The sequence below is a fragment of the Penicillium riverlandense genome, assembly GCF_028828495.1.
Source record: "Penicillium riverlandense strain IBT 135883 chromosome Unknown utg000003l_segment0_segment0, whole genome shotgun sequence".
NCBI lineage: Eukaryota > Fungi > Ascomycota > Eurotiomycetes > Eurotiales > Aspergillaceae > Penicillium > Penicillium riverlandense.
Window position 1 is genome coordinate 3,956,371 of NW_026643196.1, and position 25,211 is coordinate 3,981,581.

General features: G+C 52.0%; 14 protein-coding genes across 14 annotated transcripts; 6 read left to right on the forward strand and 8 right to left on the reverse strand.

Annotated features, from left to right (window-relative positions):
- Nucleotides 1-220: 220 nt before the first annotated feature.
- On the reverse strand, nucleotides 221-1,030 carry N7474_005213 (putative extracellular soluble lytic transglycosylase; the record flags this gene model as incomplete). Its single annotated transcript, XM_057196628.1, has 2 exons — nucleotides 221-827; nucleotides 888-1,030. 2 exons carry the CDS (start codon nucleotides 1,028-1,030, stop codon nucleotides 221-223), a joined length of 750 nt encoding a protein of 249 aa, XP_057054024.1.
- A 2,807-nt stretch (nucleotides 1,031-3,837) lies between these two features.
- On the forward strand, nucleotides 3,838-4,623 carry N7474_005214 (putative allergen; the record flags this gene model as incomplete). Its single annotated transcript, XM_057196629.1, has 1 exon — nucleotides 3,838-4,623. One exon carries the CDS (start codon nucleotides 3,838-3,840, stop codon nucleotides 4,621-4,623), a length of 786 nt encoding a protein of 261 aa, XP_057054025.1.
- A 489-nt stretch (nucleotides 4,624-5,112) lies between these two features.
- N7474_005215 (putative cytochrome P450) lies at nucleotides 5,113-6,540 on the reverse strand (the record flags this gene model as incomplete). The annotated part of the gene is made up of 2 exons (XM_057196630.1): nucleotides 5,113-6,380; nucleotides 6,432-6,540. The coding sequence occupies 2 exons, from the start codon at nucleotides 6,538-6,540 to the stop codon at nucleotides 5,113-5,115; spliced, it is 1,377 nt and encodes a 458-aa protein (XP_057054026.1).
- A 707-nt stretch (nucleotides 6,541-7,247) lies between these two features.
- Nucleotides 7,248-8,456, forward strand: N7474_005216 (uncharacterized protein; the record flags this gene model as incomplete). Its single annotated transcript, XM_057196631.1, has 5 exons — nucleotides 7,248-7,356; nucleotides 7,423-7,606; nucleotides 7,699-8,037; nucleotides 8,093-8,243; nucleotides 8,295-8,456. 5 exons carry the CDS (start codon nucleotides 7,248-7,250, stop codon nucleotides 8,454-8,456), a joined length of 945 nt encoding a protein of 314 aa, XP_057054027.1.
- Nucleotides 8,457-9,628: 1,172 nt separating this feature from the next.
- N7474_005217 (MFS transporter) lies at nucleotides 9,629-10,558 on the forward strand (the record flags this gene model as incomplete). Its single annotated transcript, XM_057196632.1, has 1 exon — nucleotides 9,629-10,558. One exon carries the CDS (start codon nucleotides 9,629-9,631, stop codon nucleotides 10,556-10,558), a length of 930 nt encoding a protein of 309 aa, XP_057054028.1.
- A 54-nt stretch (nucleotides 10,559-10,612) lies between these two features.
- On the forward strand, nucleotides 10,613-11,186 carry N7474_005218 (Major facilitator superfamily domain general substrate transporter; the record flags this gene model as incomplete). Its single annotated transcript, XM_057196633.1, has 2 exons — nucleotides 10,613-10,747; nucleotides 10,797-11,186. The coding sequence occupies 2 exons, from the start codon at nucleotides 10,613-10,615 to the stop codon at nucleotides 11,184-11,186; spliced, it is 525 nt and encodes a 174-aa protein (XP_057054029.1).
- A 413-nt stretch (nucleotides 11,187-11,599) lies between these two features.
- N7474_005219 (uncharacterized protein) lies at nucleotides 11,600-12,673 on the forward strand (the record flags this gene model as incomplete). Its single annotated transcript, XM_057196634.1, has 1 exon — nucleotides 11,600-12,673. The coding sequence occupies one exon, from the start codon at nucleotides 11,600-11,602 to the stop codon at nucleotides 12,671-12,673; it is 1,074 nt and encodes a 357-aa protein (XP_057054030.1).
- A 398-nt stretch (nucleotides 12,674-13,071) lies between these two features.
- On the forward strand, nucleotides 13,072-14,906 carry N7474_005220 (uncharacterized protein; the record flags this gene model as incomplete). The annotated part of the gene is made up of 10 exons (XM_057196635.1): nucleotides 13,072-13,193; nucleotides 13,250-13,263; nucleotides 13,319-13,391; nucleotides 13,443-13,774; nucleotides 13,834-13,977; nucleotides 14,035-14,249; nucleotides 14,305-14,502; nucleotides 14,566-14,593; nucleotides 14,648-14,763; nucleotides 14,820-14,906. The coding sequence occupies 10 exons, from the start codon at nucleotides 13,072-13,074 to the stop codon at nucleotides 14,904-14,906; spliced, it is 1,329 nt and encodes a 442-aa protein (XP_057054031.1).
- Nucleotides 14,907-15,153: 247 nt separating this feature from the next.
- On the reverse strand, nucleotides 15,154-17,107 carry N7474_005221 (uncharacterized protein; the record flags this gene model as incomplete). The annotated part of the gene is made up of 10 exons (XM_057196636.1): nucleotides 15,154-15,271; nucleotides 15,331-15,415; nucleotides 15,474-15,743; nucleotides 15,796-15,892; nucleotides 15,940-16,069; nucleotides 16,117-16,247; nucleotides 16,300-16,324; nucleotides 16,375-16,529; nucleotides 16,580-16,754; nucleotides 16,824-17,107. 10 exons carry the CDS (start codon nucleotides 17,105-17,107, stop codon nucleotides 15,154-15,156), a joined length of 1,470 nt encoding a protein of 489 aa, XP_057054032.1.
- Nucleotides 17,108-17,444: 337 nt separating this feature from the next.
- N7474_005222 (3-oxoacid CoA-transferase) lies at nucleotides 17,445-18,738 on the reverse strand (the record flags this gene model as incomplete). The annotated part of the gene is made up of 6 exons (XM_057196637.1): nucleotides 17,445-17,579; nucleotides 17,630-17,851; nucleotides 17,904-18,021; nucleotides 18,073-18,104; nucleotides 18,152-18,530; nucleotides 18,587-18,738. The coding sequence occupies 6 exons, from the start codon at nucleotides 18,736-18,738 to the stop codon at nucleotides 17,445-17,447; spliced, it is 1,038 nt and encodes a 345-aa protein (XP_057054033.1).
- A 145-nt stretch (nucleotides 18,739-18,883) lies between these two features.
- N7474_005223 (uncharacterized protein) lies at nucleotides 18,884-19,449 on the reverse strand (the record flags this gene model as incomplete). Its single annotated transcript, XM_057196638.1, has 3 exons — nucleotides 18,884-18,896; nucleotides 18,938-19,112; nucleotides 19,161-19,449. 3 exons carry the CDS (start codon nucleotides 19,447-19,449, stop codon nucleotides 18,884-18,886), a joined length of 477 nt encoding a protein of 158 aa, XP_057054034.1.
- Nucleotides 19,450-19,665: 216 nt separating this feature from the next.
- On the reverse strand, nucleotides 19,666-22,124 carry N7474_005224 (Zn(II)2Cys6 transcription factor domain-containing protein; the record flags this gene model as incomplete). The annotated part of the gene is made up of 7 exons (XM_057196639.1): nucleotides 19,666-20,360; nucleotides 20,409-20,482; nucleotides 20,530-20,656; nucleotides 20,715-20,745; nucleotides 20,793-21,321; nucleotides 21,371-21,886; nucleotides 21,937-22,124. The coding sequence occupies 7 exons, from the start codon at nucleotides 22,122-22,124 to the stop codon at nucleotides 19,666-19,668; spliced, it is 2,160 nt and encodes a 719-aa protein (XP_057054035.1).
- A 736-nt stretch (nucleotides 22,125-22,860) lies between these two features.
- Nucleotides 22,861-24,099, reverse strand: N7474_005225 (uncharacterized protein; the record flags this gene model as incomplete). The annotated part of the gene is made up of 1 exon (XM_057196640.1): nucleotides 22,861-24,099. One exon carries the CDS (start codon nucleotides 24,097-24,099, stop codon nucleotides 22,861-22,863), a length of 1,239 nt encoding a protein of 412 aa, XP_057054036.1.
- Nucleotides 24,100-24,487: 388 nt separating this feature from the next.
- On the reverse strand, nucleotides 24,488-25,197 carry N7474_005226 (putative SNF7 family protein Fti1/Did2; the record flags this gene model as incomplete). Its single annotated transcript, XM_057196641.1, has 2 exons — nucleotides 24,488-25,075; nucleotides 25,153-25,197. 2 exons carry the CDS (start codon nucleotides 25,195-25,197, stop codon nucleotides 24,488-24,490), a joined length of 633 nt encoding a protein of 210 aa, XP_057054037.1.
- Between the last annotated feature and the right edge of the window lie 14 nt (nucleotides 25,198-25,211).

Consider the following 25,211-nt stretch of genomic DNA (forward strand, 5'->3'; position numbering starts at 1 on the left):
CAAATAGTGCAGATAGTAGACTTGACACGCACATTGGTTTTTTTTACGATGCTGGGAGGGCTGCTCTAGGTGATCTCGGCCTGGGGGGTTCGCTCAATTCCTCAGATACTCGACAGACTCAGATTGTCTAACAACGGTGGTCAAACGATTGAGTTAACATGAGTGTTCATACAACTCTGTTTGAAAAATAGATAGTTCCATATTTAGTACTGTTCAATATCTAACAGAGGCTTCCGTCACTGCAGGACTGGTCACACTTGTAAGTGCCGATCCAGTCATCAGACCCGTACACATCCAATCCCATCAACCAGCCATTCAGAACCTGATGCAAGTAATCCAGGTTCTGGGGTTCACCATTAGCCTGGCCTTCCGACGAGCAAGGGTAATTTTGAGTAAGACCCTTGTTTCCATTAAGACCACTACCCGCCGTGAACCAACCGTTATACGCGCCAAAGGCCTGAATGGCATTCCCACCAGCCGCGTCAATCTGCGATCTAAGATACTTCGTACCCGCATCCACGTTATCCTGAGTCGAGTTGGTGCATTTGTGGTGGGGATAGTTGGCGCAAGAGACCTGCATGAGACCTGGGGTCGGCCCACCAGCATGCGCGTTGCATGAGGATTCCTGCATCGCGATCACGGCCAAGATCACAGGGTCAACATTGTATTTGAGCCCTGCGCTCTGGAAGAACTTATTGTATCGTGCACACCGCGCTCCAATACCGTTGTAGAAGTCCTGGAGCGAGATATGATAGATTTCTTCCAGAGTCATGAAGGGAGGGTCCCAGCCGTCGCCCTTGATTCCAGTATTCAGCCAGTCCTCGGATCTGGAGACTCGGTTAGTGTCGGAGTTTCAGACTATATGCTTTATTATATGTTGCTCATACCCATTGGGACCCGTGCTTTCCGTCACGTCGGTGGTTGCACCTTGGGCTTTAGGGTTGATGCCTACACCAGGGTTGGCAGATTGGGCGCTGGACGTGACCGCAAGGGCCATGGCAACGATAATACCAACTTTGAGGACGACCATTTCGGAAGTTAGCGAGGAATTATTTCTGATTTAGAAATGTAAGTTGAGATTACAGGCCTGGGCTTGCTTGAGCCTTTAAATCTACTCGCATGGCCAATACTACTAGTCAAATTAAGAGAAAAAAGAAGTAAGCTGATGGCTCAACCTCGTTATTTCTCAGACGAATTTCTACATCAAGTAACTGCCGGTATGCGAAAAAGCGTGAGGGGCGAAGAACGTGAAGAACCATTTCCTCGATTAGGAAGCGATCTAACTGGGGCTTTCCCACCGAGGTACGACGATCTTGTTAGAGTCAGAGTCCCTGTTACAGGATTACCAGCCCAGGATATTTTGATTGGCCCAGTCAGCCATGGGTTCTTTATTTTGCAACCTTGACAGGGAACAGCTCCAATTGATGGCGGTTGAGGGCCACTGATTGGCGATTTGGTGCAAGGCAAAGCTACTAGTGTTGGGGGCCAGAAGTCAAAGGCGTAATGTCGGTCGATCAAGTCTCTCGGACTAGAATAGTACATAAGCGGCGAGTATTGAGGCAAGATACTCCTAAGAGATCATTTTTGCCGAATACTTCATCCGGGATTGTGGAGCTGATGCTTTTTTTTTTCTTCTTGGCGGGTGGCAAAGGTCACTGGCCACGCCGGTGTTGGCCACCACAACGACGTCAGGAACAAGTAATAGTGACAAATATGACAAAACAAATAACCAAGACTAATATACTCTATATGGAAAATTTTCCTAAAATAGGCACCTCGCTTTGGTAGTGCAAAAAACTCACAGCGTGGTTAGATGAGAGCTGGCGAGAAAAGAGCAGAAAGAAATTTGTACTGGTGTTATTTCGAATAGGAAATAGAAGTCACTCACTTCAAACTTGCTAAGCTAATAAGAAGCAGAATAGGTATCAGCAATTGAGAATCAAAGGGCCGAATTGGGCACTTAGGTCTGCTGTGTATAGTAGTAGCGGCCATTCGCTGACAGTAGATATCCACTGCTGAAAGGAAATCGCGCTAGACGAAGATCATTCATGTTAAATTCGCTGAGTGATTAAACATCTTCATTCTAATAATTTGTCACAAGTTTCCTTGCAACAATAGCAGGAAAAATGTCGAATTAAAATTGTTTATCAGTATCGACTGAGTTTTCAAGTACATCTCATGTTCGAGGTCCAATTATAGTGATGCAGCGCAAAAGTTGTGCAAACTTGCTCCCACAGGTTCTGATTCTAGAATACTTCCAACTCAGTCCTCCTGGCGCCTAGACGACAGTCGCCAACGCCTCAGTGGGACCATGCGGAGGTCAAGTCTACGACGCATACCCCACCGAGGGAAATCAAAGCCTTCGACAAGACAAGGGCTGCCGGGGAGCATCCAATAAAATAAATCGACAAGACCGCTAATAATGTGTGTAACACACTCAAAAGTTACACTAGCCCACCACCGGGTGAACTACCGATCTTGGTATCCACGGCCTTTGTCTGGACCTTTGTAGCACGCTAGCGATACTTTATTCTTCTTACCGAACTGCTCCTGTGTGGGTGTCGCCAAGCGCTAGGGCCACGACACCGGTCCAAGCACAATCAAACCGTCCATGGGTCGAGTGTCTGTACTGATTCGTCGAGAGGCGACTTTGCCCTGCCAAGAATCGAAATTGTATTCTGGTTGGTGGCCATTGACGACACTTTACCCACTTTTCTTTGCCATAAGGCCAATGGCATTGCTTTTCCGAACGGGCCCTGGACCGCTTCCATATCAACCATGGAACGAGAGTCAATTTCCCCTGTTTCTCGACGTGGCACCCTTTTGTGTGTTTTTTTTTCCCGCGCGTGCAAGTTTGCTTTGTGTGTGTGAACTGCATTCAGAGTACAACGAATACCGGGAGCACAGTCCGGGAAGAGATTCAGTCAAGGCTCAGATGCTCGGCAGCCATGGGAAAAATCGAGTCTTGTTTCTTAAAAAAAGAAAGAAAAAAACTGATTCTATCGCAGGCCCCATCGCAGCCCCATACCAAGTACGACCCCACTACAGTTTCTTCTTTAAGCAAAATTCGAGTTTCGGTCACACTCCGTGGCCGTCAATGGACTGCGTTGTAAACGGTCCCTTGGGGTTTCTTTCAGACCGGTCATGGACTGCGCCTTCAACGTCCCCGCCCCTGTTTGGCTGCCAATCGTCGAGACTTGCCGAACTACGGATGGCTAGGAAATGCTTTTCAGTGGGATCTTGGATCCCTCCGGTACCTCTGGACCGCCGCCGCCAGGCCCACACGGTGACAGGGCAGCGCCGCCAATGATGAACTGCCCATCTAGAACTGCATTTCGTTCACCCAGGGCCAATCACGCCTCCCGCCGTTGTAATTCTCGCGGCAATCCTTGGGACAGCTGCCTCCCCTGATGGAGCCGCCAATGGCACATCTACAGCCACACCGCCAACCGCGGTGTCGGCCCTTCTGGACCCAAGGGCATCCCACTCTGCTTTCTGGCGCTGACGTTGCTGTTCCCCTCAATCCGCCGTTCCTGATCCAAGGACGGAATGTCCAGGCACCAGGCACCGTGGAAAGCGACTGGGTCATATCCTCGTGCCCCCCTCAGCGAGGCAATGGTGGCGGACCGACAGATTCTGTTCTGCCCGGCCAAAAGGTATTTATATCCTCGATTGGTCTGCTTTGTGTGTTCTTTAGTTCAACCACACTCTCTTTGACAACAAGTCAGTCACTCTTTACAGTCTTTTTTTCAATTCCTCCAAGACACTCTTTTTAGGGCTTCACCCGTCACTCTCTCTTCTACTACACATTCACTTTCGTGTCAATCCTTTTCCAAAATGCAATTCTCCAAGTCTCTCCTTCTCCTGGCGGCCCTGACCACCGGCACCCTCGCTGCTCCCAAGGGCTTCGAGCGCCGCCAGGCCAGCGCTACTGCCTCTGCCGCGCCGTCTTCATCTTCTGCTGCCGGTGGCTCCTGGTCCTCGACTCCCTCGGACGGCCAGTACTCAACTTCGGGCTTCGGCGGCCAGACTAGCTCTTCCGGAAGTGGTGTGAGCTACGCCGGTAACGTCGGCAACCCCTACGGCAGCAACATCATCCAGGTGTCCGAGTCGGACGCCAGCCAGTATCAGTACGTTGCTCAGTTCAACGGCCCTAGCTCTGGTACCTGGACCGTCGCCATCTGGAACAAGATCGGCCCCGATGGCCAGATGGACGGCTGGTTCGGCCAGGCTGTGCAGACCTTCACCATCTCTTCTGGCGAGACCAAGTACGTTGCCTTCGACTCCGACTCCCAGGGTGGCTGGGCTGCCGCTTCCGGCTCCGTCCCCACTGACTCCAATGGTGGCTACGCCTCCACCTGGGGTGAGTTCGACTTCGGCTCTTCTGGCAACGGCGGCTGGTCTGGCTTCGACGTCTCTGCCATCGCTGCCCAGAATGCTGGCCTCGAGGTCCAGGGCATGCAGATCTGTGACGTCCTCTCCAACACCTGCTCCTCCCTGACCGAGAACGCTGCCTCCGTCGACAATGCCTACACCACTGCCCAGACTGATGTCGGTGGCATCGGTGGCAACATCTCTGGCGGTGCTGTCCGTCTCGCTGTCGTCCTCGACTACAGCGGCTAAGCGTTTTCTTTCTCTCTAAGATGTAAACGTTTGTACCGTGGATGTCTGATCCCAGCTGGTATGGATTTTGTTTCGATTTGAATATATATCCTCGAGACTAGGCTGGTCCTTTCGCGGGTCGATTCTCATCCTTGCGTTTTGATTCTTACATATACCAATGTCGTTCGCTTTTCAAAGAGACTATACTCTTTTCTTTTCTTGGGAATCTTGTCTCAAAATAAACTCAGGCTGCTTGAATAGGCTTGCATTATCCAGACTTTCAGATGTGGCGCTTCATGACACATACGCAATTCTTACGATAGAGGCAATGCACTTTAGTTGGTTCCAAGGTTACCTACATAGGCAGAGTCCATCATGTAATAAACCAGCCAATGTTTCATTTCCCAAAGTTATCTCGGCATTTATCATAATGCTCAGTTGCCAGATTCATTAATGACAGTTTCGTATCTGCTGATGACAAAATGGACATTTCCTTTGCGAAGGGGCATATTACTTCTGCCGGGGGCTGACCAGACCATAAAAGTCCAGGGGCTTGATGCTGAACGCACCATTGGAGTGCAAATCGTACTTCGGATCCGCCAGCTCGAACGAGACCTCCTTAAGAATACTGGCAAGGGTCAAGAACGACCACCGCCACGCCCAGATCTTGCCGATACACTCGCGCTTGCCATTACCGAATCCCTTCTTTGCTCCAGCGGGGAGCTTCTCCCACTTCTCGCCGAGGACACGCTCAGGCTTGAACGCTTCGGGGTCTTCGAAAACGGCCGGGTCACGATTCACGGAATTGAGGACGGCAATCATAGCCTGGTCGTGGGGTATCTGGTACTCACCACCCGCGAGGAGTATGGGGCTCTTGTCTTTTGAGGGAATGGGCTCGATGTTGAAGCCGGGTGCTGTAGCGGATAGACGGATCGACTCACGCAGGATGGCTTCGACATAGTTTAGCTTCTCGAGGTGAGCCAGGTCGATCTTGTTGTTCGGTCCAACCACGGCATCGATCTCCTCACAGGCCTTGGTAACGCAGGACGGGTTCTGCATGAGGTAGTACAGAGCGTAGGATACGAGGTTCGGTGCCGTCGCGGCGCCAATGAAAATGCTGATAATCTCATCGATCACCTGCGAGTCCTCGAGTTTCTTTCCGCTCTCGGGATCCGTGCCATTCAGTAGTGAATCCAGAATGTACTTGCTCGTAGTCTCCCGGTTTTCTTTTCCTGTCTTCACAACCTCGGCCGCAAAACTGCGCATGATCTTTGTGTCCTTCTCAAAGCGGCGCTGGTACACCAGCCAGTTTAGGAGCTTGGGCCGGGTAGGCCGCTTCATCGCCTCCATGGTGGCACCGTCCATGGCCTTGAGCAGGGGAGGTTCTTGTCCTTCCAATGCATGAATTCGCTGGCCGAAGAAACACTGCATGCAGGACGCCATGAGCATCCGGTCCAAGTCGTTTGTGAGCAAAACCTTCTTCTTATTTCCCGAGGACCACTTCTTCGTCAAGTCCGAAATCACCTCTGCCATTTCGTTGAACAGACCGTCGGTCGCAGACTGGGTAAGGTGCGGCATCATGATCCGGTGTGCGATGCCCCAGCTCTCTTCATCATCGTACGCGGTGAACAGACTATCGTGTACAGCGTGTCGAATTTCCACCACGGGCCCTGTCACGCACTTGCGGAACCGCTTCTGGTCGCAGATTTCTTCAAGAAGGGCCACGCTACCGACAAAGACGATCTGCGTGCCCAGGGCATTAATTTTGAAGATGGGGCCTGTCCCCGATTAATCAACTGAGCCAAAGAGGATATGAACTTGCCACTTACCATATTGCTTGGCCAACTTGTTTAGCGAATTCCACGTCTCATTGGGGTTGACATCGAACACATTGCCCAGAAGCGGGACACCAGGCGGCTGAGGGATTTCACTGGGCATAATGTGGAAATAGGAGACGGTTTTCGCTCTAGAATACAACCGAGAGAGCAAAGACAACCCGACCGAGGTAGTAACTGTAGGTAGCCAGGGAGGGAGGGGGGCGGACAGGCCAGCTTAAAACGCCGGCAGCTTTTCACCGATCTTCAGCTGGCAGCTTGACCCGATCGGCCACAGATCATGACGGCCCCGTTGATTGGGGGACGAGCGGATCTGGCGCTCGGCTGGGCTCCATCGTTCATCGACAGGTTCGGCCTAGCTGAAGAGATCGGCACGATTGTGGTGTAATAGCGCAGACTGGCGGGCGCTGATCTAGCCGGGATAGGCAGACCATCAGACTATCCGGGGGGCCATCTGCAGCCATCTGGAGACGCTACGGGCTGTAGTGCCACCACTGGGGGCAATGGGGTTCCTCACAATTGTCAGCCATCAGATTTTACAGATTTAGGTCTCGGGTTGCACACGGGATAGCTCTCCACGGCTCAAAAGAGAACTGACCGCTCACTTTCCCACCACGAGGGCCAGATGTGGGTAATTCGATTTGTCTGCATCAACCCGTGAAGGCGTGTGTGGGCTGTCATCTATGAGCTCGGACTCGGTGGGTCTGGTGGTTGCTAGGAAACTGACATCATGGTGATATGGGCCGGCGGAGGCGAATCATGATGTCCATTCGTAGCTCATCTTGTGCCGCCTGCAGGAATTTCACCGTCATGGCGCATTCATACCCATACCCGCCTATCCCCGCCGATTGTGTGGACCGACAAGGGACGCTGCCGGTGAGTTCTAGCCATTCGCCGCGGGAGTTGATTCTGGTGTCAGGTCAGTTTATAAGAGTAGCGTACGTAGCAGAATAAATCAGTGCTCACTCTTCGTTCTGATCTGCAGAAACGACCTCCGACGAGTGGGGCGCCAAAGAAGAGGCGGCCGCCAGAGCTCTGCAAGAGGGCTCCGTGGCACTGAGCAATGCACGCCTGCATCGTACGCACAACCGCTCGCTGGCGCCGTGTCCCTTCGCGTACAAGACGACTGAGACGACCGGCAAAAATTTGGGTGGTGAGTATCAGTCCAGGTGTGCCGGTGTACGACACCCATGCCGGCGGCCGCGAGATCCACATCCACCCCGAATTCCTGCCTGCTGCCGCAGCTGTCGCAGGTGTATAGCGGCTGTAGAAAAGACCCTCTGCATCGTCGGGTCCATCCACGCCGGTTTCTCAACGAGTCGGACTTGAAACTGCTCCGCCGGTTCTTTCCCTCGGCCAAAGGAGTCCGGGTGTTGATTTCCGGGTTCAGGATCGTCTTATTTCAGAATCGCAAGGATATCGAAGCGTCCTGGTTGGAGGGATGTGTGCCCTTATTTGGCTTCCTGCGCCTGGGATATGATGTGGCCGTGCATTATCCCACCACGACAGTGGTGGAGAGCGGCAATGCTGTTGCAGACTCGCCCCAGAAGGGTGAGCCGGTTACGCCGCTGGGCCTCAGGCTGAAGCTCTCAGACGGGTCGTAAGGAGTTGCTGTGCCAACACACGGTTTTGTAGATGTAAGATGCCCAAGAGAGGATTGCGCACAAGGATGCAGGAAGGATAATCCGGATGAAGTCCGTCTTGTGCAAGTCCACATGGATGAAGGTCAAAGACGCGATGAAGATGAAATCCACCGAGAACTCGCCCCTAGGCAAAATCGTGTGGTTCGCCGAGGAACCGAAAGAGGTATAAACCCCAGGTCCGATCTCCCAGATAGATCGATGTTCACGGGGATAGAAAATCGGCAATGTCACGACCAGCTATGACCACCACATCTCACGGTCACCCACATTCGCCCAGACCATCGAGCATGACACCTCTATCGTCCCCGGCGAACGGCTGCCCAAAAGTGTTGAATCTGAATCCCCCACGGGCACCGAGGGTTGTCGGCTGGGGTGACTATCGAGAAGCCTTGGATGGTCATTTTGACTTCGCCGTGGCCCTCAATGCCGTAAGCGAACAGTCTCAGGAGAAGAGCCGCCGAGACCTTTTGGCACATTGCAGAAGGCCATTGTTGAAGGGACCGAGTATCTATGGGATCGCAAAGCGCGTACCCAGTCCATCGCCCTTCTCTGGCGGACCATGCACGATGGCACTGATATGGAAGGCCTGTCGGGCTCGGTGTTCTGTCTCGGCCAACCCACAGATTTGTCGTGCAGTCGTCTTCAAACATTTTGAGACGCCGATCCGTCCGCAGCATTTCGGGGTGACCTGGCGTCGGCTAGGGGGAATATCTCCTGATCGAGTATCAAGGGATGTTTTCTGCTCCCAGCAGACATCCGGAATGCTGAGATCGTGTGCGAGGCAGATGCGTCGTCACCAGTTCCGTCGGAGGACCAAACCTGGGATATGGAGTATGTCTAATAAAGACAATTTAAAGATTATATGCTTAGCATCTGTTTACAGTCGGGCGGTGTATATATATATTCAAACTGCAGTGTTGCTACTTTTCTGATTAGGCCGTATACATATTTCCGATCAATTATCTAGCATGTACCACAGGGATCAGAATTATTATAAACTGGACTGGACGGAGTCCATAACCACAAAATAAGGAGAAATCATCTCTTATGTCTTTCTTCCATAAGGATAACGCCCTGTTCTCCTGTACTCACTCTCCTGCCGGAGCAACTTGATCCCGTCGACATTTGGGAAACAAGCCACTCGGATTGTACTATACAAAGAACTCTTTTTAGAAGCCTTTAAATTTGTGCATTTGAAATATTGGAAGCATTTTATTCTATCCTAATTAAGAATGTTCAGTATACTCTGGCTGTTTATATAATTGAAGCCAAGATCGGCAGGTTTAGTAGTGTCTCCTACATTAACGAATTGTATGGAAAGGACCAGCGGCACGAAGCCGTTTTAAATCTAGGATGCCCAACAGTTTAGGGGACAGAACTAACTAATAATCGTCTACTACAAAACAGGAAATGCGGTGGGTCCAATCTTGACAATAATTATTGTGAAGTCGTCACTGTCTCCACCGGTAGATAAGTAAGCTTTGCTCTAGTTTCAGTCGGTAAATTCGTGTTCCTTTTCTTTCGTTCTCCCCATCATCATTGCCCACCATGACCGAGCACAATGTAGTCGCTAAAATCCTGGGCGAGTTGGGCCTGGCCACCATGTGGCAGTCATCGCGCGACATCAAACTGCTTTGCGCACAGCGCTTCGTGCGCATGTTTGCCTACTCCGGCTCCACGTTGATTCTGGTTTCGTATTTGGCGGCCATGGGCAATTCGGACGATCGCATCGGCCTGTTTATGACACTGACCCTGGCCGGTGATGTCGTGATCAGTTTTTTTCTCACCCTCTGTGCCGATACCATGGGTCGTCGCGCGATTTTGTCACTCGGCTGCATCCTCATGGCCGGCAGCGGGGTTGTTTTTGCGCGATTTAACAATTACTGGGTGCTGTTGGTGGCCGCGGTCCTTGGTGTGATCAGTCCCAGGTATGTAATGTCATGGACTTTTTTAATGACTGACCAATGGCTGATGTCTGGCAGTGGAGGTGAAATTGGCCCCTTCCGCGCCATCGAGGAGTCCACGCTGGCGCATCTCACGCTGGAGGAGCAGCTGAGCGATGTTTTCGCCTGGTACTCCCTCATCGGCACCGCAGGCTCGGCCTCGAGCAGTTTGATCTGTGGATGGATCCTGACTTCGCTTCAGTCGACTCACGGCTGGGAATTCATCCCTTCGTGTCGCGCCTTCTTTCTGGTCTACGCGGGCATCGGCGTGGTCAAGCTCCTTCTAACCCTGACCCTGAGTCGCAAAGTGGAAGCCGTGCCGAAAGCAAAGAACCAAGAGTCTCAGGCCCAGACGCTGGATCAGGGACACGAGAATTCCGAAACCCGACCGTTGCTCCAGAGCCGGTCTGATCAAGCCCCGCCAAAAAAGAAGACTTTCTTCCAGTCCATCGAGAAAGACCTCTGGTCACTCGTGATCCGGCTGTTCATCCTGTTTGGGCTGGATGCCTTCGCGTCCGGTTTGGCAGCGCAGTAAGTTGAAGCACTACACTACGTGTTTTCCCTGTTGCTAATAGGGGCTAGGTCCTGGATGATAAGCTTCTTCAAGCGCAAGTTCTCCCTGCCCGAGGGCGAACTTGGAACCATCTTCTCCATCAGCAGCATCATCTCAGCGGCGTCCATGCTGGTCGCATCTTCTATTGCCAAGCGCATCGGCAATGTCAAGGTATGATGGTTGAATGCCCTTGGAAATGTCTGATTCTAATTCACTACAGACCATGGTCTTTACGCACCTGCCATCGGCAGTCTGTCTATCTCTCATCTCCGTGATGCCCTCACTGCCGCTGGCACTGACCTTTCTGATCCTGCGAGCATGCTCACAAAGCATGGATGTGGCCCCGCGGTCCGCATTCCTGGCCGCCGCGCTGCCCGCGGACAAGCGCACGGCGATCATGGGCGCCGTGAATGTTGTCAAAACCCTCAGTCAGACCATGGGGCCGTTGATTACGGGCGTTCTAGCACGAAACCAGCTCTTTGGTGTTTCGTTTATTATCGCAGGTTGTTTGAAGGTGATATATGACTTAGGGATGCTGTTCAGCTTTGCGGGCAAAGAGGCTGCGAAGCGCAAGGCGACGGAGCAGGATGAGGAACAGGATGAACCGTAGGACCGCGTTGATCTCTGGTATAGAAAAGCGAAGGATTCGTCATCCCTTACATCTTCCCATGGTCCGGGCAGTCCGCTAGTTCGTGTAATTGCCCCGGGATGATCGAAGCCATCCACGTAAGCACGTCATGTTCGGGATAGTTAGGCAGACGCTTTTTAGAGTTCAGGGTCCGGTATGTAACCAAGCTTTGTGGCCGCGCTTGGCGATGTGTCCGTTCTCTAGAGCATGGCTTCCACTCATGTCTTCATTCCTCTAGAGCACATCTCGTCGGAGGGGGGATCAATGGAGATGAACCCGGTGCCGCTCTGGACGAAGCAACCGCGTTCCTCGTGGTGGACGTGCTCCCATAAGCGCTGCAACGCCCGGCCTTGGTCGACCAGAGCGCTCTTCTGTCGAGCAGTACTGCGGCCGCTATGTGCTCTGGTGTTCTTTCTGTATGTTATCTCCCTGTGAGAAGGTCAGGAAAACTCATATCCAGCAGCGGCCTCCTCAAAATCCTAGCCCTAACTTGGCACGGCCTCGTCTTTCTCTTCCCCGTCCTCGACGCCCACCTGGAGCCCTGGTTTCTGCTCCCCGAGACATCCGTCTTTCCGCATTGGTCGACTCGCGGCGTGATCCCTGTACCCTGTCACTCTCACAATGACTACTGGCGCCGCATACCGCTGCAATCCGCTCTCGCCGCTGGTTGTATCAGTGTCGAGGCCGATGTCTGGCTGTCCGATGATGAACTGTTGGTCGGCCATACACAGCACACGCTGAAGTCAGAGCAGACTTTGCGCAAGCTGTATCTCGAGCCACTAACGCGGATGCTCTACAAACATAATGCGATGGCTGAAAACGTTACCCTGAGTACGAGTAAAGATGACATTGCGGGTGTGTTTGCCACGGATCCTGCCCAGACCCTCTTTCTTCTGGTCGATTTCAAAGACAATGGCGAGAAGATATGGCCTCATCTGGTAAAGCAGCTGGAGCCCCTGCGACAAGACGGGTTTCTTAGCCATGTGAATGGCTCAGACCTGATTCGGCGGCCTGTCACCATTGTCGTGACGGGCAATGCACCATTCAGCCACATTTTGGAGAACACTCTGAGAGATGTCTTCTATGATGCTCCCCTCGATAAGTTGAGCACTGCACTGGATTCTCCACCAATTCAGTCGAATGCCACTTCTCTCTCCAAAGCCGCCATGGGGGGGCCTTACACCCCTCTCAACAGTTACTATGCCTCGGCGGACTTCCGCAAAACAATCGGCTCCGTCGCCCTCAATCGTTTCTCACAAGGCCAGCTCGTTCGGCTCCGCAGGCAGGTGAAAGCAGCTCACGACCTCGGACTGAAGGTCCGGTACTGGGGCACGCCTAACTGGCCTCGTGGCCTGCGAAATCACGTTTGGCAAGTCCTTGTACGGGAGGGCGTCGATGTGGTCAGTACCGATGACCTTAAGGATGTTACAAGTCAGGATTGGGGGGAGCATCGTGGATGGTGGGGTTGAAATTTTTTTTTTTTTTTTTTTTTTTTTTTGCCGCTTTTGGAATTTGAGCTTCGGGTCTGGCGCCGGCGCTGGTTATACATAGTCCTATGTCAAATCTACTTTTTGATACCTACATTTACACCACAACAATGATTGATGGTAAATAGGGAATAGATGTAGATGAACAGATTTCACCACGTTCGGGTCCGTCCGACAATGTCAAGTCCCCACGCGGCAGGTGGTAAAAATTCGGGCTCCACCCAGCTCTACGGAAGGCCTTCAGATTTTTTCTTGGCTTAGCCGGGGTGACATTGCTGCATACATTTCTGCAAAAGGCTTGTCTCTAAAAATCGGCTCATTCGGGCTGCAATTCGTCAAAATTTCGGACTCGAAGAAGAACTGGAGAAAGTTTGCCCATCATGAGTGATGAAGAGTCTTATGTAGCTGAGGAATTCCTCGAAAAGGATGTGGACAGAAAGGACCTGGAGCCTTTTGGCAATGAGGAGACAGCAGAGGTCAAGTATCGGACTATGAAGTGGTGGTGAGTGATCAGCTCTTGTTTGACTGAAATATTTGTTAGGGCTAATCGGATATCAGGCACTGTGGAATGCGTGAGCTCTAGATATCACCCACCCTTGAACCCCAGAACTCTAACGAAAATCATAGTCATGATCGCAGAGAATGTCTCGGTGGGAATCCTTTCTCTCCCGTCTGCAGTGGCCACTCTTGGAATGGCTCCGTATGTATCTTCTTTCTCTTCAAAGTCGCAATGGTTAACATTTCAATACAGCGCTGCAATCATGATTTTGTTCATCTCAGCGCTTTCATGGTACACTGGCTATGCGATAGGCCAATTCAAGCTCCGCCATCCCGAGATTCACAGCATGGGAGATGCTGGCGAGCTCTTGATGGGCCGTTTCGGCCGCGAGTTACTGGGTCTCGGCCAGCTTCTGTTGCTGATCTTTCTCTGCGCGAGCAATATCTTGATGTTTAACATTTTGATGAATGTACTGACGAATCACGGCACCTGCACGTTGGTCTTTGGTGTCGTCGGTCTGGTCATTTGCTTCCTAGGCGCCTTGCCACGTACAATGGATAAGGTCTACTGGATGTCCGTTGTTTGTGAGTGCAGCCTTCAAATTTTCTCATCTGATAATATAGTCTGACTGACTTGCATTCAGCGTTCTTGAGCGTTTTCGTTGCGACAGTGGTAACCATGATCGCGGCGGGTGTCGAGACCAAAGGTCATATCCCGATCCAAGCCACAACGACCGTCAGCTTCCGCGAGGGCTTTCTGTCCGTGACCAACATCATTTTCGCTTACCGTAATTTGAAACCCCCGGTACTGTTCCGAAGTGGGCCGAGTTAATCTGATCTTCTAGTCGCCCATGTTGCGTACTTTGGCTTCATGTCCGAGACTGAAGACCCCCGAACCTTCAACAAGTCGCTTGCAATGCTTCAAATTGTCGACACAGTCCTGTACTTGATTAGTGCACTGATCATCTATCGTTATGTGGGACCCAATGTCCAGTCTCCTGCCATCTTATCTCTGAGTCCCTTGATGAGCAAGATCGCCTGGGGTCTGGCCATTCCGACGGTGAGTCCTTCTGCAGTAATCTGCGTCTCCCCAGTCCATTAATTGATAAGTACAGACCATTCTCTCCGGTGTCGTTTTGGGTCATGTCGCGTGTAAATACATCTACGTGCGCCTTTTCCGCGGTTCCGACAAAATGCACAGCCGAAGCTTCCTATCGATTGGGTCCTGGGTCGCGATTTGTCTCGCAGTCTGGGTCGTCTCTTGGGTCGTTGCGGAATCGATCCCTGTTTTTAATGACCTTCTGAGTCTCATTGTATGTCTTAAGATACGTTGTACCTCGACCGGAAAAGCTGGCTAATGTAGAGATTACCCGCAGAGTGCACTATTCGGAAGCTGGTTCAGCTGTATGACCGAGATTCCTTCTGCTGTATAAACCAATGCTGACTTGTACTGAATAGTTGGACTTCCTGCCATTTTTTGGTTACATATGAACAGAGGCCAATACTTTCGGAACTTCAAGAAGACTATTTTGACGATATGGAATATTCTGATCTTAGCCATTGCTTGCGCTATTGTGAGTGTTTTCTTGCTTGTCTGGTTTCCACCCAGTTCATGACTGATTTTTTCTAGTGCGGATTGGGTCTATACGTGTCAGGAGTAGCGATACACAACGACTCCGGCTCCAAGAGTTGGTCTTGTGCTAATGATGTGTCATGATTGAGAAAACATCACACCTCGAAGGAAGAGAGAAACCTTGTAAGTTTTTTATAGACCATTACCGGGATAGAGTCAGCACTCGACCCCCTACTCGGGTAGCATAAAGGATAGAACATAGAAGAAAGTCAACAACAGTACATGCATTACAACGTTTACCATCGCTTGTCACTTGCTTCTTGCTATATATCAAAATATAGTTCGTAGTCCCCTTCTCCTAGTCATGATAGTCCCTGTTTCTCTCCGGGCCTTATAGGACCATGATGAACTCCGGATTGCGGTCATCGTTATACCCTGTATACTGATCATACTTCCCTCTCTTCTTGTCACGGTTGACTTTCATACAGTACAGCACGTTGAATAGAATCCTATTGATATCAACAGTTAGTAGATGATCGTCAATTGAGAAAGTTGTCATGAAACATACATGAACCAAGCAAATACCAACAGTCCCAGAATAATTGTATGGCCCCGGTGGAATAATGGGCTGTCTTTAGTTGGATAGTTGAATGCTGTGATTGAAGGAGAGTCAGAAGATCCGGTCACATTTCTGGAAAGGAATACACATACTCGCAACAAACCCGCCGCAATTCGCAATCGCCAGCTGCAGCGCCGACGTGGTAGCCCGCTTATAGTGGCCCGCGGAGTTGTTCGCCATCCAGACCAGAATGCAGGGCACGCTGGCGTACATCCCCGTGGCCATGAGAAAAGTCATGCCATATTGGACGAGAGGCGAGTCAATATTGGCAATAGCGGCATAACCGATAATCGCGATTGGGAGCGTGGCAAGCATGATGGTCCCTCGGAGGCGAAGTCGATCCGAGACAATTGCGACGACAACTGCAAGCGAGTGAGAACGCCGCTGAATCTGAGTTGGCTCTGAGGTTCTTACCTGTGAGGACAGATGCCACGGCATACGGAATCACAGACCACAACTGGACGTCATTGGCGGTCCCAGCAAACCCGAGATTTTCGATGATAGTCGGTAGCTTCCAATTATCAGACATGTTCCAGAAATCTCAAGCGGGGCACATACAAACAGGCCAAATGAGTACAGTCCGGACAAAATAGCAAAATACGCCGACGCAGAGAGCCACACCTGCGGTTCTAAGAAGCCACGACGGACTTCGGACCACTTGAAAGCTTCTTGCTCGGCGACCAGGACCCTGTTCTAGTTAGGACGGAAATACTCTAGGTTTCTGGGCTTAGTTACCCATCCGGAGTTCGAGGACTATCCATCAATAATCTTTCCCGACCAAACTCGCGCTCTTCAGCCGTCAAGAAAGATGAAGACTCCAACGAATTCGGAAGGAGTATGTAGCTCAACACGCCACACACAACAGTCTGTCCTTGATCAGAACAAAGATTCGCCTTGATAGCACAATAGCTTACTCACCAAGAGTCCTTCTATGATGAATATCCTATCGACAAATTAGCAACCAGTTTTCACACAATTTGCTTAAAATCGCACCATCTCCAACCCTCCGCCAAGCCTCTAGGAGCAATCGCAGCCAACCCGCGGGCAAGAAGTCCCCCAAAGGCACCGGACAGCGACGCTGCCGTGTAAAACAGACCAATGCGCAGCGCGAGATCACCCCGTCTATAGAAGGCAGACAAATACAACACCTAATCAAGCGGTTATTTTCCATCTTGGAAATAATTTTAGAAATGCATACCATGCCAGGAAGAAGGCCACCCTCCGCAATACCCAAGATGGCCCGCACCGCCACGAACCCACCATAATTCTGCACAAACCCCAGGCACATCGTAACGATACCCCACGCGACTGTCAGGAACGGAAGCCAGATTCTAGGCGAAGCCTTCTTGAGCACAAGATTGCTCGGTACCTCACTAGGTTGTGTGTCAATTGTTGGTGCAAGTCGGAGAGGGCGAAAAGAAAGAAAAAAGGGCAAAAGTCACCTGCAAATATAGAACAGGTAGTACACCGTCAACCCAATATCATATTTGTGGTCCGAGATATCGATATCTTCCTCCAGCCCGATGATCTTGGCGTTTCCCACATTTGTGCGATCGAGAAACGAGCACAGAAAAAGGAGAGATAGTATCGGAAGAATTCTGAAGTCAAGCTTCATCAGAAGCCGTCGCGTCAATTTTTCCTGGTGCGCGACATCACCGAATCGCTCCAGCGGCACGGGCGCCTGCTTGGCTTCCTCGAGCTCCTCCGCTCTGACTTTGGAATCCATTGTTCTGAACTGATGTTGAGACAGGGGTCCTCAGGGTTATAATCTGCAAGGGAGGAATAATGCAGAGTGACCAGCAGCAGGAGTGGAGGAGTGGAGGGAGTGCCAAAACCCCCTAGGTATCGGCGGTCACTTCTAGAGCCCGTGCAGCTTGCCCCTGTTCGTGACGATCGGTGTTTCCCCGCAAAACCCCGGGTTTTTGTGTTGGGAATTGTCGGAGCCAGATTTGGTACCCGTGCCAAGAGGCGAAGCGAAAGTAAGAAACTATATGACTTCTAGGGAAATATTCGGAATGCAATCTGATTCTATACGAGGAGAGGTATCTTAACGCGATGTACATTTATTCCATGATCTCCAGGTTCTCAGCAATGCTAAACTTGGCCCCGGTCTTCTGCTGCACCTCCTCGACCTCCACACCCGGTGCCAGTTCGGTCAGAGTGAGCTCTCCAGTGGCCCGGTTGACCTGGAAGACACACTGCGATCATCATCAGTGACTCCTCTGTCAATTCGGAAATTCTTACTTACCAAGTCAGTAATGATAGTGCTGACCACATTGGCACCCGTCAATGGCAGGCTACACTCCTGGACAATCTTGGGGGAGCCATCCTTGGCCACATGGCTGGTGGCCACGACAATCTTGGTCTTTTCCGGGTTTGATATCAGGTCCATGGCTCCGCCCATTCCCTTGAACACCTTGCCGGGGATCATGTAGTTGGCCAGGTCACCGTTGGCGCTGACTTGCAGGGCCTACGAAGCGTCAGTCAATTCATGAGCTTCACGTTTGGGGCAATTGACGTACACCGAGAATAGACACGTCCACATGGCCACCACGGATCATACCGAATGATTCGGTGCTGTCAAATGTGGCGGCACCGGGAACAAGTGTGACGGTTTCTTTTCCAGCGTTGATGATGTCCCTGCCTCTCATGTTAGAAACTTGAAGCCAATAGTCAGACTGGAATACTTACGGATCTAATTCTTCTTCCGTGGGATATGCACCCTTCATCGAGTTAGTGTCTGTACTCGAAACGATAGCCATCGGCTTACCATTCCCAGGATACCATTCTCCGACTGAATCCAGACCTTGACATCCTTGGGCAAGTACGACGGTGCCAGAGTGGGTATGCCGACACCCAGGTTGACATAGTACCCCTTCTTGAGCTCCTTGGCCGCCCGTCGCGCGATCCGGTTTCTCTCAATCAAGGCTGCGTCCTGAGTGGATTCAGTCGCGCTGTGTTCATTAGAGCGCAGCTTCTTGATCTCAACATGCTTCTCGTCAGTTGCCGGCACAATACGGTCCACGAAGATACCGGGAAGATCCACATCATTCGGGTCAATGGAACCAATGGGTACAATGTTTTCGGCTTCAACAATAGTCAGGGTCGCTGCCTTGGCCATGATGGGACCGAAGGCCTTCGTTGTATACCTAACCAAGTAGATGAGTCAGTGATTTTCAACCCATTTACAACTCAAATACAATACCGGAACACGCAGTTCCCAGCCTCATCCGCCTTCCACGCCCGAATAATCGCCACATCGCCCGTCAACGCGGTCTCCATCAAGTATGTCTTGCCATTGAACTCTCGTGTCTCGCGTGGCTTGCCGTTTTCCAGCACCTTGCCCGACTCATCCATGCGGACAGGGATTTTGCCTTCTTGGATAAATGTGCCTGTTATATGAATCAGTATGAGAACTTTGTTTGGGAGATGACACGGCCACTGACGGACACCAGTCGGTGTGAAGAATGCCGGGATACCCGCGCCTCCAGCCCGCAAACGCTCAGCCAAGGTGCCTTGGGGACAGAGCTCAATGGCAATATTTCCCGATAGATACTTCTTCTCCAATGCCTTGTTGTTCCCCAAATACGAAAGGATCAGCCGGTTCAGCTGGCCATTCTGTGAAAGCGTCGAGAGGCCGCCCTTGCCTGCAGCACCGGCATTATTCGAGACCGCGGTCAGCGAGTGCAATTGATCGGCACCTCGGCGATGCATCGCATTGATCAGGGTTTCTGATTCCGGTCAGTTTTCTCTCGTGCATTTCTTTCCAATGACCATACCTGCCACCCCGCACAGCCCGAACCCCGAGCTGAGGATCGTGGATCCGCTTTTGATGTCGGCGACGGCGGCGTCAGCATCCTTGAACAGTTTGGAGCCACCGCGTTCGACTTTTGGCGCTAGCGACAGCGCTGGTGTTGCTGTCGAGTATTTGCGGCCGCCATAGCTCGCCTTTGCTATCGGCGCAAAGGATTGCCCGCTTCGGCACCGAACGCCGAGATACAGTCGAGGTCGGCAGGTGGCGATCGCTCTTTGCGACAGAGATGTAGTTGAGATACGCAGGGTTGCCATATTTACAACTGGAGCCCAAAAGATTATTGAAGCAAAAAAGAGAAATTCCGCGATTTAATGTTGCCATGCGCGGACGACGGGGCCAGATCTGGATGCCGAATGTGGGACCCGCAGATTTCGGCATCAAGATTTACTTGACATCATATTACCAAGGCATAATAAATCTCCTAGCCCTATAATACACAGTATATTCGAGGTAAGCTAGCTAGCACACTCTCAAAGACCAAAATCCGTGCTGGCAAAGTCAAGCCAATCCCAGCTAAGCATATTGTCCATAGATACATCGGGAATAGATGCTCCAAACGCAGTACCAGCTCGATTGACCGCATCAATGATCTGACCATCAGACATAGCAGAAAATTGCAAGGGCTCTGACCAGAGATCTTCGGGGGGTAATGATGAGGGCTGGGTGACGGGCAATGTAGGATCTTGGTTATTATCCAAGCAAGCGGGCTGGAGAACAGTTTCGGGTTGCTCGAGTCGAGGATGAGCACTGGAGTTGATTGCGGGTGCGCGTCGAATCAATTCTCTCAGGAACCTTCCATAGAGCACAGAAGCCCCGTTTCGATGGCTTGGTGTGGCTCCAATCCGCTCTAGGACACCGGCTGTTTCTTCAATGAGAGTTCGAACGCTAGGTGCTAAGCTGGATCTGCTGTCGCCAGGGGTGACGCTTAGACTGAGTGCAGAGCATGCAGCGAAGGAGATCATGATGACAGTATTGTTGGGCATAGACTTGAGTCGGGATTCGCCCTGTATAGCGGCTCGAAGAACATTCAACGCGGAAGAAAGCCCGGCAGCCCGAAAAAAGCGCTTCACTTCAATGGGAGCCGTGGGGTGGTTAATAACACCGCCGTATGTGGAGAGCTGTGTATGGGTAACCAAGATCTCAACGTATGGTGGGAGTGACCGAGCTGTTCGTTGATGAGCACCTTGTCTTTTCAAGGGAGCATCATACTCACATTCCCCTTCACCGATGGCCAATGCCCATCTCGCATACCACCGCTCATAGAAGCTCTCAATGGTTTTCTTGATTCTATAACATAATCAGCAACCATCTGAATATCAGAACGTAGGGCATACGTTTGAGCCGCCTCGGCCCCGGTGTCAACAACACGATAACTATCACAGCTCGACTTGACTTTTCTGAAAAGATCATCCAAGTCTCTTCTTAGAAGAGCCATGGAATTCATGGGTCCATCGCGTAAATCTGCAATGTCGGAATCATGCCAGTGATCGCAATGCTCAATTAGTGCCGTTGGAGGCACCGTGTAGCTTCTTCCACGAGCGAGACAAACACTAAATCTGTGTTAGAGAAAAGCTAGTTCGCTGATTGGGAAAAAGACTTGCCCCCTTTCCACGACAAATAAAGCAATCCAAGTCCGTTCTCGTCGTCGAAGCAATCGCCTCCCCCATTTCGAGGCCGGATCGATATTATCAAATCCATCCATGTGCAATGCCCGTTTAGCATCGATACAGTCCGCCTTTGCGAGCCGGCTCAGCAATCCTTGATCAAAGCTGGAGGACGGCACGACGATTTTGTTCAAGGACAGATCCAAAGCCACCGTGAGTGCCATGGCAAGGTATGAACAAGTATCATCATCCCCCAGGCTATCGCCTGGAGCCATCCATGGAACATGCACCATAAAAGCCAGGACGATCTCGACTGATCGATGTCGGCGCGTGATCACCCGCTCCGCGAGCCATTTGCAATGTCTTGACAATCTCGTGGACAACGCAGCTGCTGATGGCAAAAACAGGGCTGATGCGGCTAGAATGGAAGTAAAGAGGAATGCAGACTGAGAGCGCACAAAAGAGGCGCTGTGTATCGAAGGATCCAGGCCCCATCGCGTATGTGCCAGACTTTGATAGAAACTGCGCAAGAATCAGTGTCATCATTCCAAGCACCGGGGGATATACTTACAATGCGAACAAGGATTCTGCTTCATCAAATGTGACGAGTCCCAAATCCACAGGATCCAGCTCCGGACCTATATCCAGGTTCGCTCTCGTTTGAACAAAAAATGACTGTGCGCTCGATTCCGCGAGCACGCCGGTGGTCTCCGGCGGCAGCGTCGGCAGCGCCACAGAGGGCAATGGTGATTTGTTGGCTACATGGCGCGTCTCTGATGGAGAGAGCTGCAGATCAGAGGCCCGAGCAAGAAGCTGCAGGGGGTTCTCGGCATCATCGAGAGCAAGACTCTCATCTGCATGGGTGTCTCGCTGCGGCGAGGGCAGATTGCGCAGATGATGAGGACTATCGGGAAATCCGTTGGTCGTGTTCTGTACTAAGTGGCCCTGGACTTTGTCTAGGAGCTCCTGCAACCCCGAAATCGCCCTTTGGGCGTCATCGGTCCCGGGGCCATCCCCAGAATCAATCCGCGGCCGCTTGATAGCCTGCTCGATTTGGTGGATGGCCTTCTCCAGCCCTTTTCGTTTACTGTAAAACCATCAGAATTCATGTCTTCGCCAAATACACGAGAATCATACTTCTTGACTCCCTTCTGCCGCCCCAGGTGGTGAGTGGGGACAATACAGTCGACATTGGCGTGTCTGCATTTCTCGCAGCGCGCCTCGCCGGGCAGGCGGTTGCAGCGGATTTTGCTCCGGCGGCAGTTCAGACATGCCGCTTGCTTGCCCTGCTGCGATGGTGGTGGCCGTGTTACATCGGCCTCCATTATAGGATGGGCTGTGTCTCCGCGGTCTCCATCCGGCCGAGGCGAAGTTGAAACGGGGGCTGCACTAGCGAGCGAAGTACGGGAATAGTAATCACTAGTCAGGCCCGACAAAAGATTTTGTTTGCGTACTCTCGGTTGTTTCCTGCTCAGCCCGGCCTTGGGCTTAGTGGGTAAGGAGTATGCCCGGATTCCATCACATCACACCTTGCCCAATAATTCCTCTAGCAAGCTCCCTCGATCATTTCTGTTATTCAAACCACGGTCCTCGATTTTCAGCTAAGCCCTGCCGGGCTAGCTCAATCGGTAGAGCGTGAGACTCTTAATCTCAAGGCTGCGGGTTCGACCCCCGCGTTCGGCTATTCCTAAGAACATCTTGAGAACTTTTTTTATTGGATAATTTTTTTGGAACGCAGAGGCAAGATTTCTCGATGCTGGGTTGGAAAAGTAGCTCTGGTCAGTTTCTGTCCTTCTTTTGTAAGGTCAGAGACAGGGGGATTGAGAGTGGGCATTGAGTTGGTAAATGGGAAATCAATGATGGGATGAAACACAATATGTAATACCAAAGCCATTCAGTAAATACTCGACCTTTTTTTTTTTTTTTAATAGGATTTAGAGGTTGACTCGAAGTTAGTGATATTTGCTTCTATTATTGATTAATATTAAGTACATTTCGTAGTCTGCGTCATTTTCCTCGGATCTCCAGCACCATGCTTCCCATCGACGATCACGGCATCGATCACTGGGCACGCCCAATTTCCTCGTCGGATCGAGCTCCGGACGCCTCGAACCTCGCGGACTGGGTACGCGACACCTCGCCCATCTCAGGGAGTGTACTGTCAGACGGACCATCAGCCGATCCCGTCCGCGATACCGCCGGTGTCTCCTGCAGCAACGGCGGGCCAGAAGTTTTGACGGCCTTTTTGCTGACACGAGCAGGAGGACCGCCCAGCACCGGCGGATACTTGTATCGGAATCCCCACACGAAGAACAAACGCAATTTCGTCCATACACTCATAGCATCCCATTTTTTCTTGAGCTCCGCGGACTCCGACTGCGTGCGAGCCCGGAACCCCCTCCGTCGGAAAATGAGCAGCAGGAGTGTGATGGGGAAGATTAGAAAGGCCCACATCACGGGCAGACCCCGACGGGTCTGCCAGCCCGTCATCATGCGTCGGAAGCGGACCCAGGCCTCGATGAACCCAATAATGAGGATCAGTCCGAACCAGCCCAGGACGCAGATCATCACGATCGCGAACCAGGAGATGCCCATCGGCCAGGTTTCGAAGAACCAACTTTCTTCGTCGTAGCCTCCATAATAGCCGGAATAGTAATATGGGTAGTCGTTCGGCGGGGTATATTGGCAGCCCGAGCCGTAGTAGAGGCTAGTGGGCGCGTATTCGGCACTCAATGAAGCCAGGGTGCGGGTGGGAACCTGCGTAGGAGCCACCCACACCTCGTCGATGGTCCATGTCGTCGGCCGGAATGGTTGGGCGTTGTCCACCGAGGTCGAGGTCGACACGGAGGTTCTGGGCAGTGCACTGCCCACCAGAGCCGGAGGAGTCACCACGGCAGAAGTGGTCGTGGTGAACTGCGTCGAACAGCCCGTAGGAGCAGAGTAGACCAGGTTGACATAGTAAACGGTGGTACGGTAGAGATTTTCCGCTGTGCGCTGAATATCATCCACTGGTACACCGGCGCCGGTGGCATACAACTCCTCGACCACGGTGACGTCCGAGGCATAGTACCCACTACCCGTCGAAGTGATCGTCGAGAGAACATCGGGCATGATCGTCGCCGTGGGGCTGATGGATTCGATGGAGGTGATCACCTCGACGTCGGTGGACATCCAGTAGTAGGGGTGATTGGTGACGACCACCTTTTCAAACTCCTCGGTCACAATCCATGGCGCAGCAAGAACGAGCGGAGTCCAAACGAGCGACAAGAAGCAAAACAAAAACGAGCGTGAGGGCGCCATGGTGCAACCCTAGGATGTTCTCTGGGAGGGGAAAAAAAGAAAACGGGCAGCGGCCGTAGCCTTAGCTGCTAGTCTTATAAATAACTATCAGGGTCTGCCAAGGGGATGAAATGAAAGATTTGAACGCAGGGCCCGTCGTGATTGGGAGCGACTCATCACCGGGGGTCCAGCCAAGCCCGCTAGCCGGTGCTGGCCTAGAGCGTGTGTTTGGAGGCAAAAGTGCCGACGGACGGGCACATCGCGTTACTAGTTTTGTTGCTCCTGCGCTCAGCCACCATATACAGATAATGATAATAGTACGCCCTCACACAGACGAAACACAGTAGATAGAGACCCAAACCAAAAAAAAGGACGAAAGCGTAAGGTCGTAAAGGCGGGAGACGTAGATTCAGTCGCCGGCCCGTAATGCACGCAGTCTCACATCCAGTCCATCTTCCACCTCGGCGTTCTTCGCCTCCGGTTCCTTGGCTGGCTGCTCTTTGGGGACATTATCCTCCTCCAGAACCATGCGCATATCCAAGCCTGCATCGTCCGCCAACTGCTCCATGAGCCGGTCCACCTCAGTTTCGCCCTCTGCCCCGTACTCCTGCATCGACACCCCCTGAGCCACATCCTCGATCGCGCTGCTGGCGATCTTGAAGTCTTCTGATCGTGCCAGGAAGTTGTTGGCGTGCGCCACCAGGTGTTCCAAGTTAACACTCTTGGAGGCCGCGTCGAGGCCCCGCGAGGCCAGAGCGAGCGTCCGCGATGTGTCCCGCGTGCTCTGGGCGGCTTTGAGTTCGTTAATGATCACGTCGGCACGGGCGGCTTCGGATTTGAGGGTGACCTGGCGTCGCTTTTCCCGCACGGCGGAGGCGGCATGGATGCGGGCGATCTGGAACTCGCGGTTCTTCATGGCCTTGTCGGCCTTGGCTTTTTCCGCTTTGAAGGTCGCCTCCGCGCGGACGGCCTCCTTCTTCAGCCGATTGGAGTGTAACTGAGGAAGCTGGAGTCAGCCAAGGCAGGACAGGATGGTGGCGGGGGGAAGAGGGGCACATAGGCAACAAGACACACCTTGACATTTGTGCGGGCTTCGAAGATGGGATCTTTGCGGACCATGATGATACAGACAG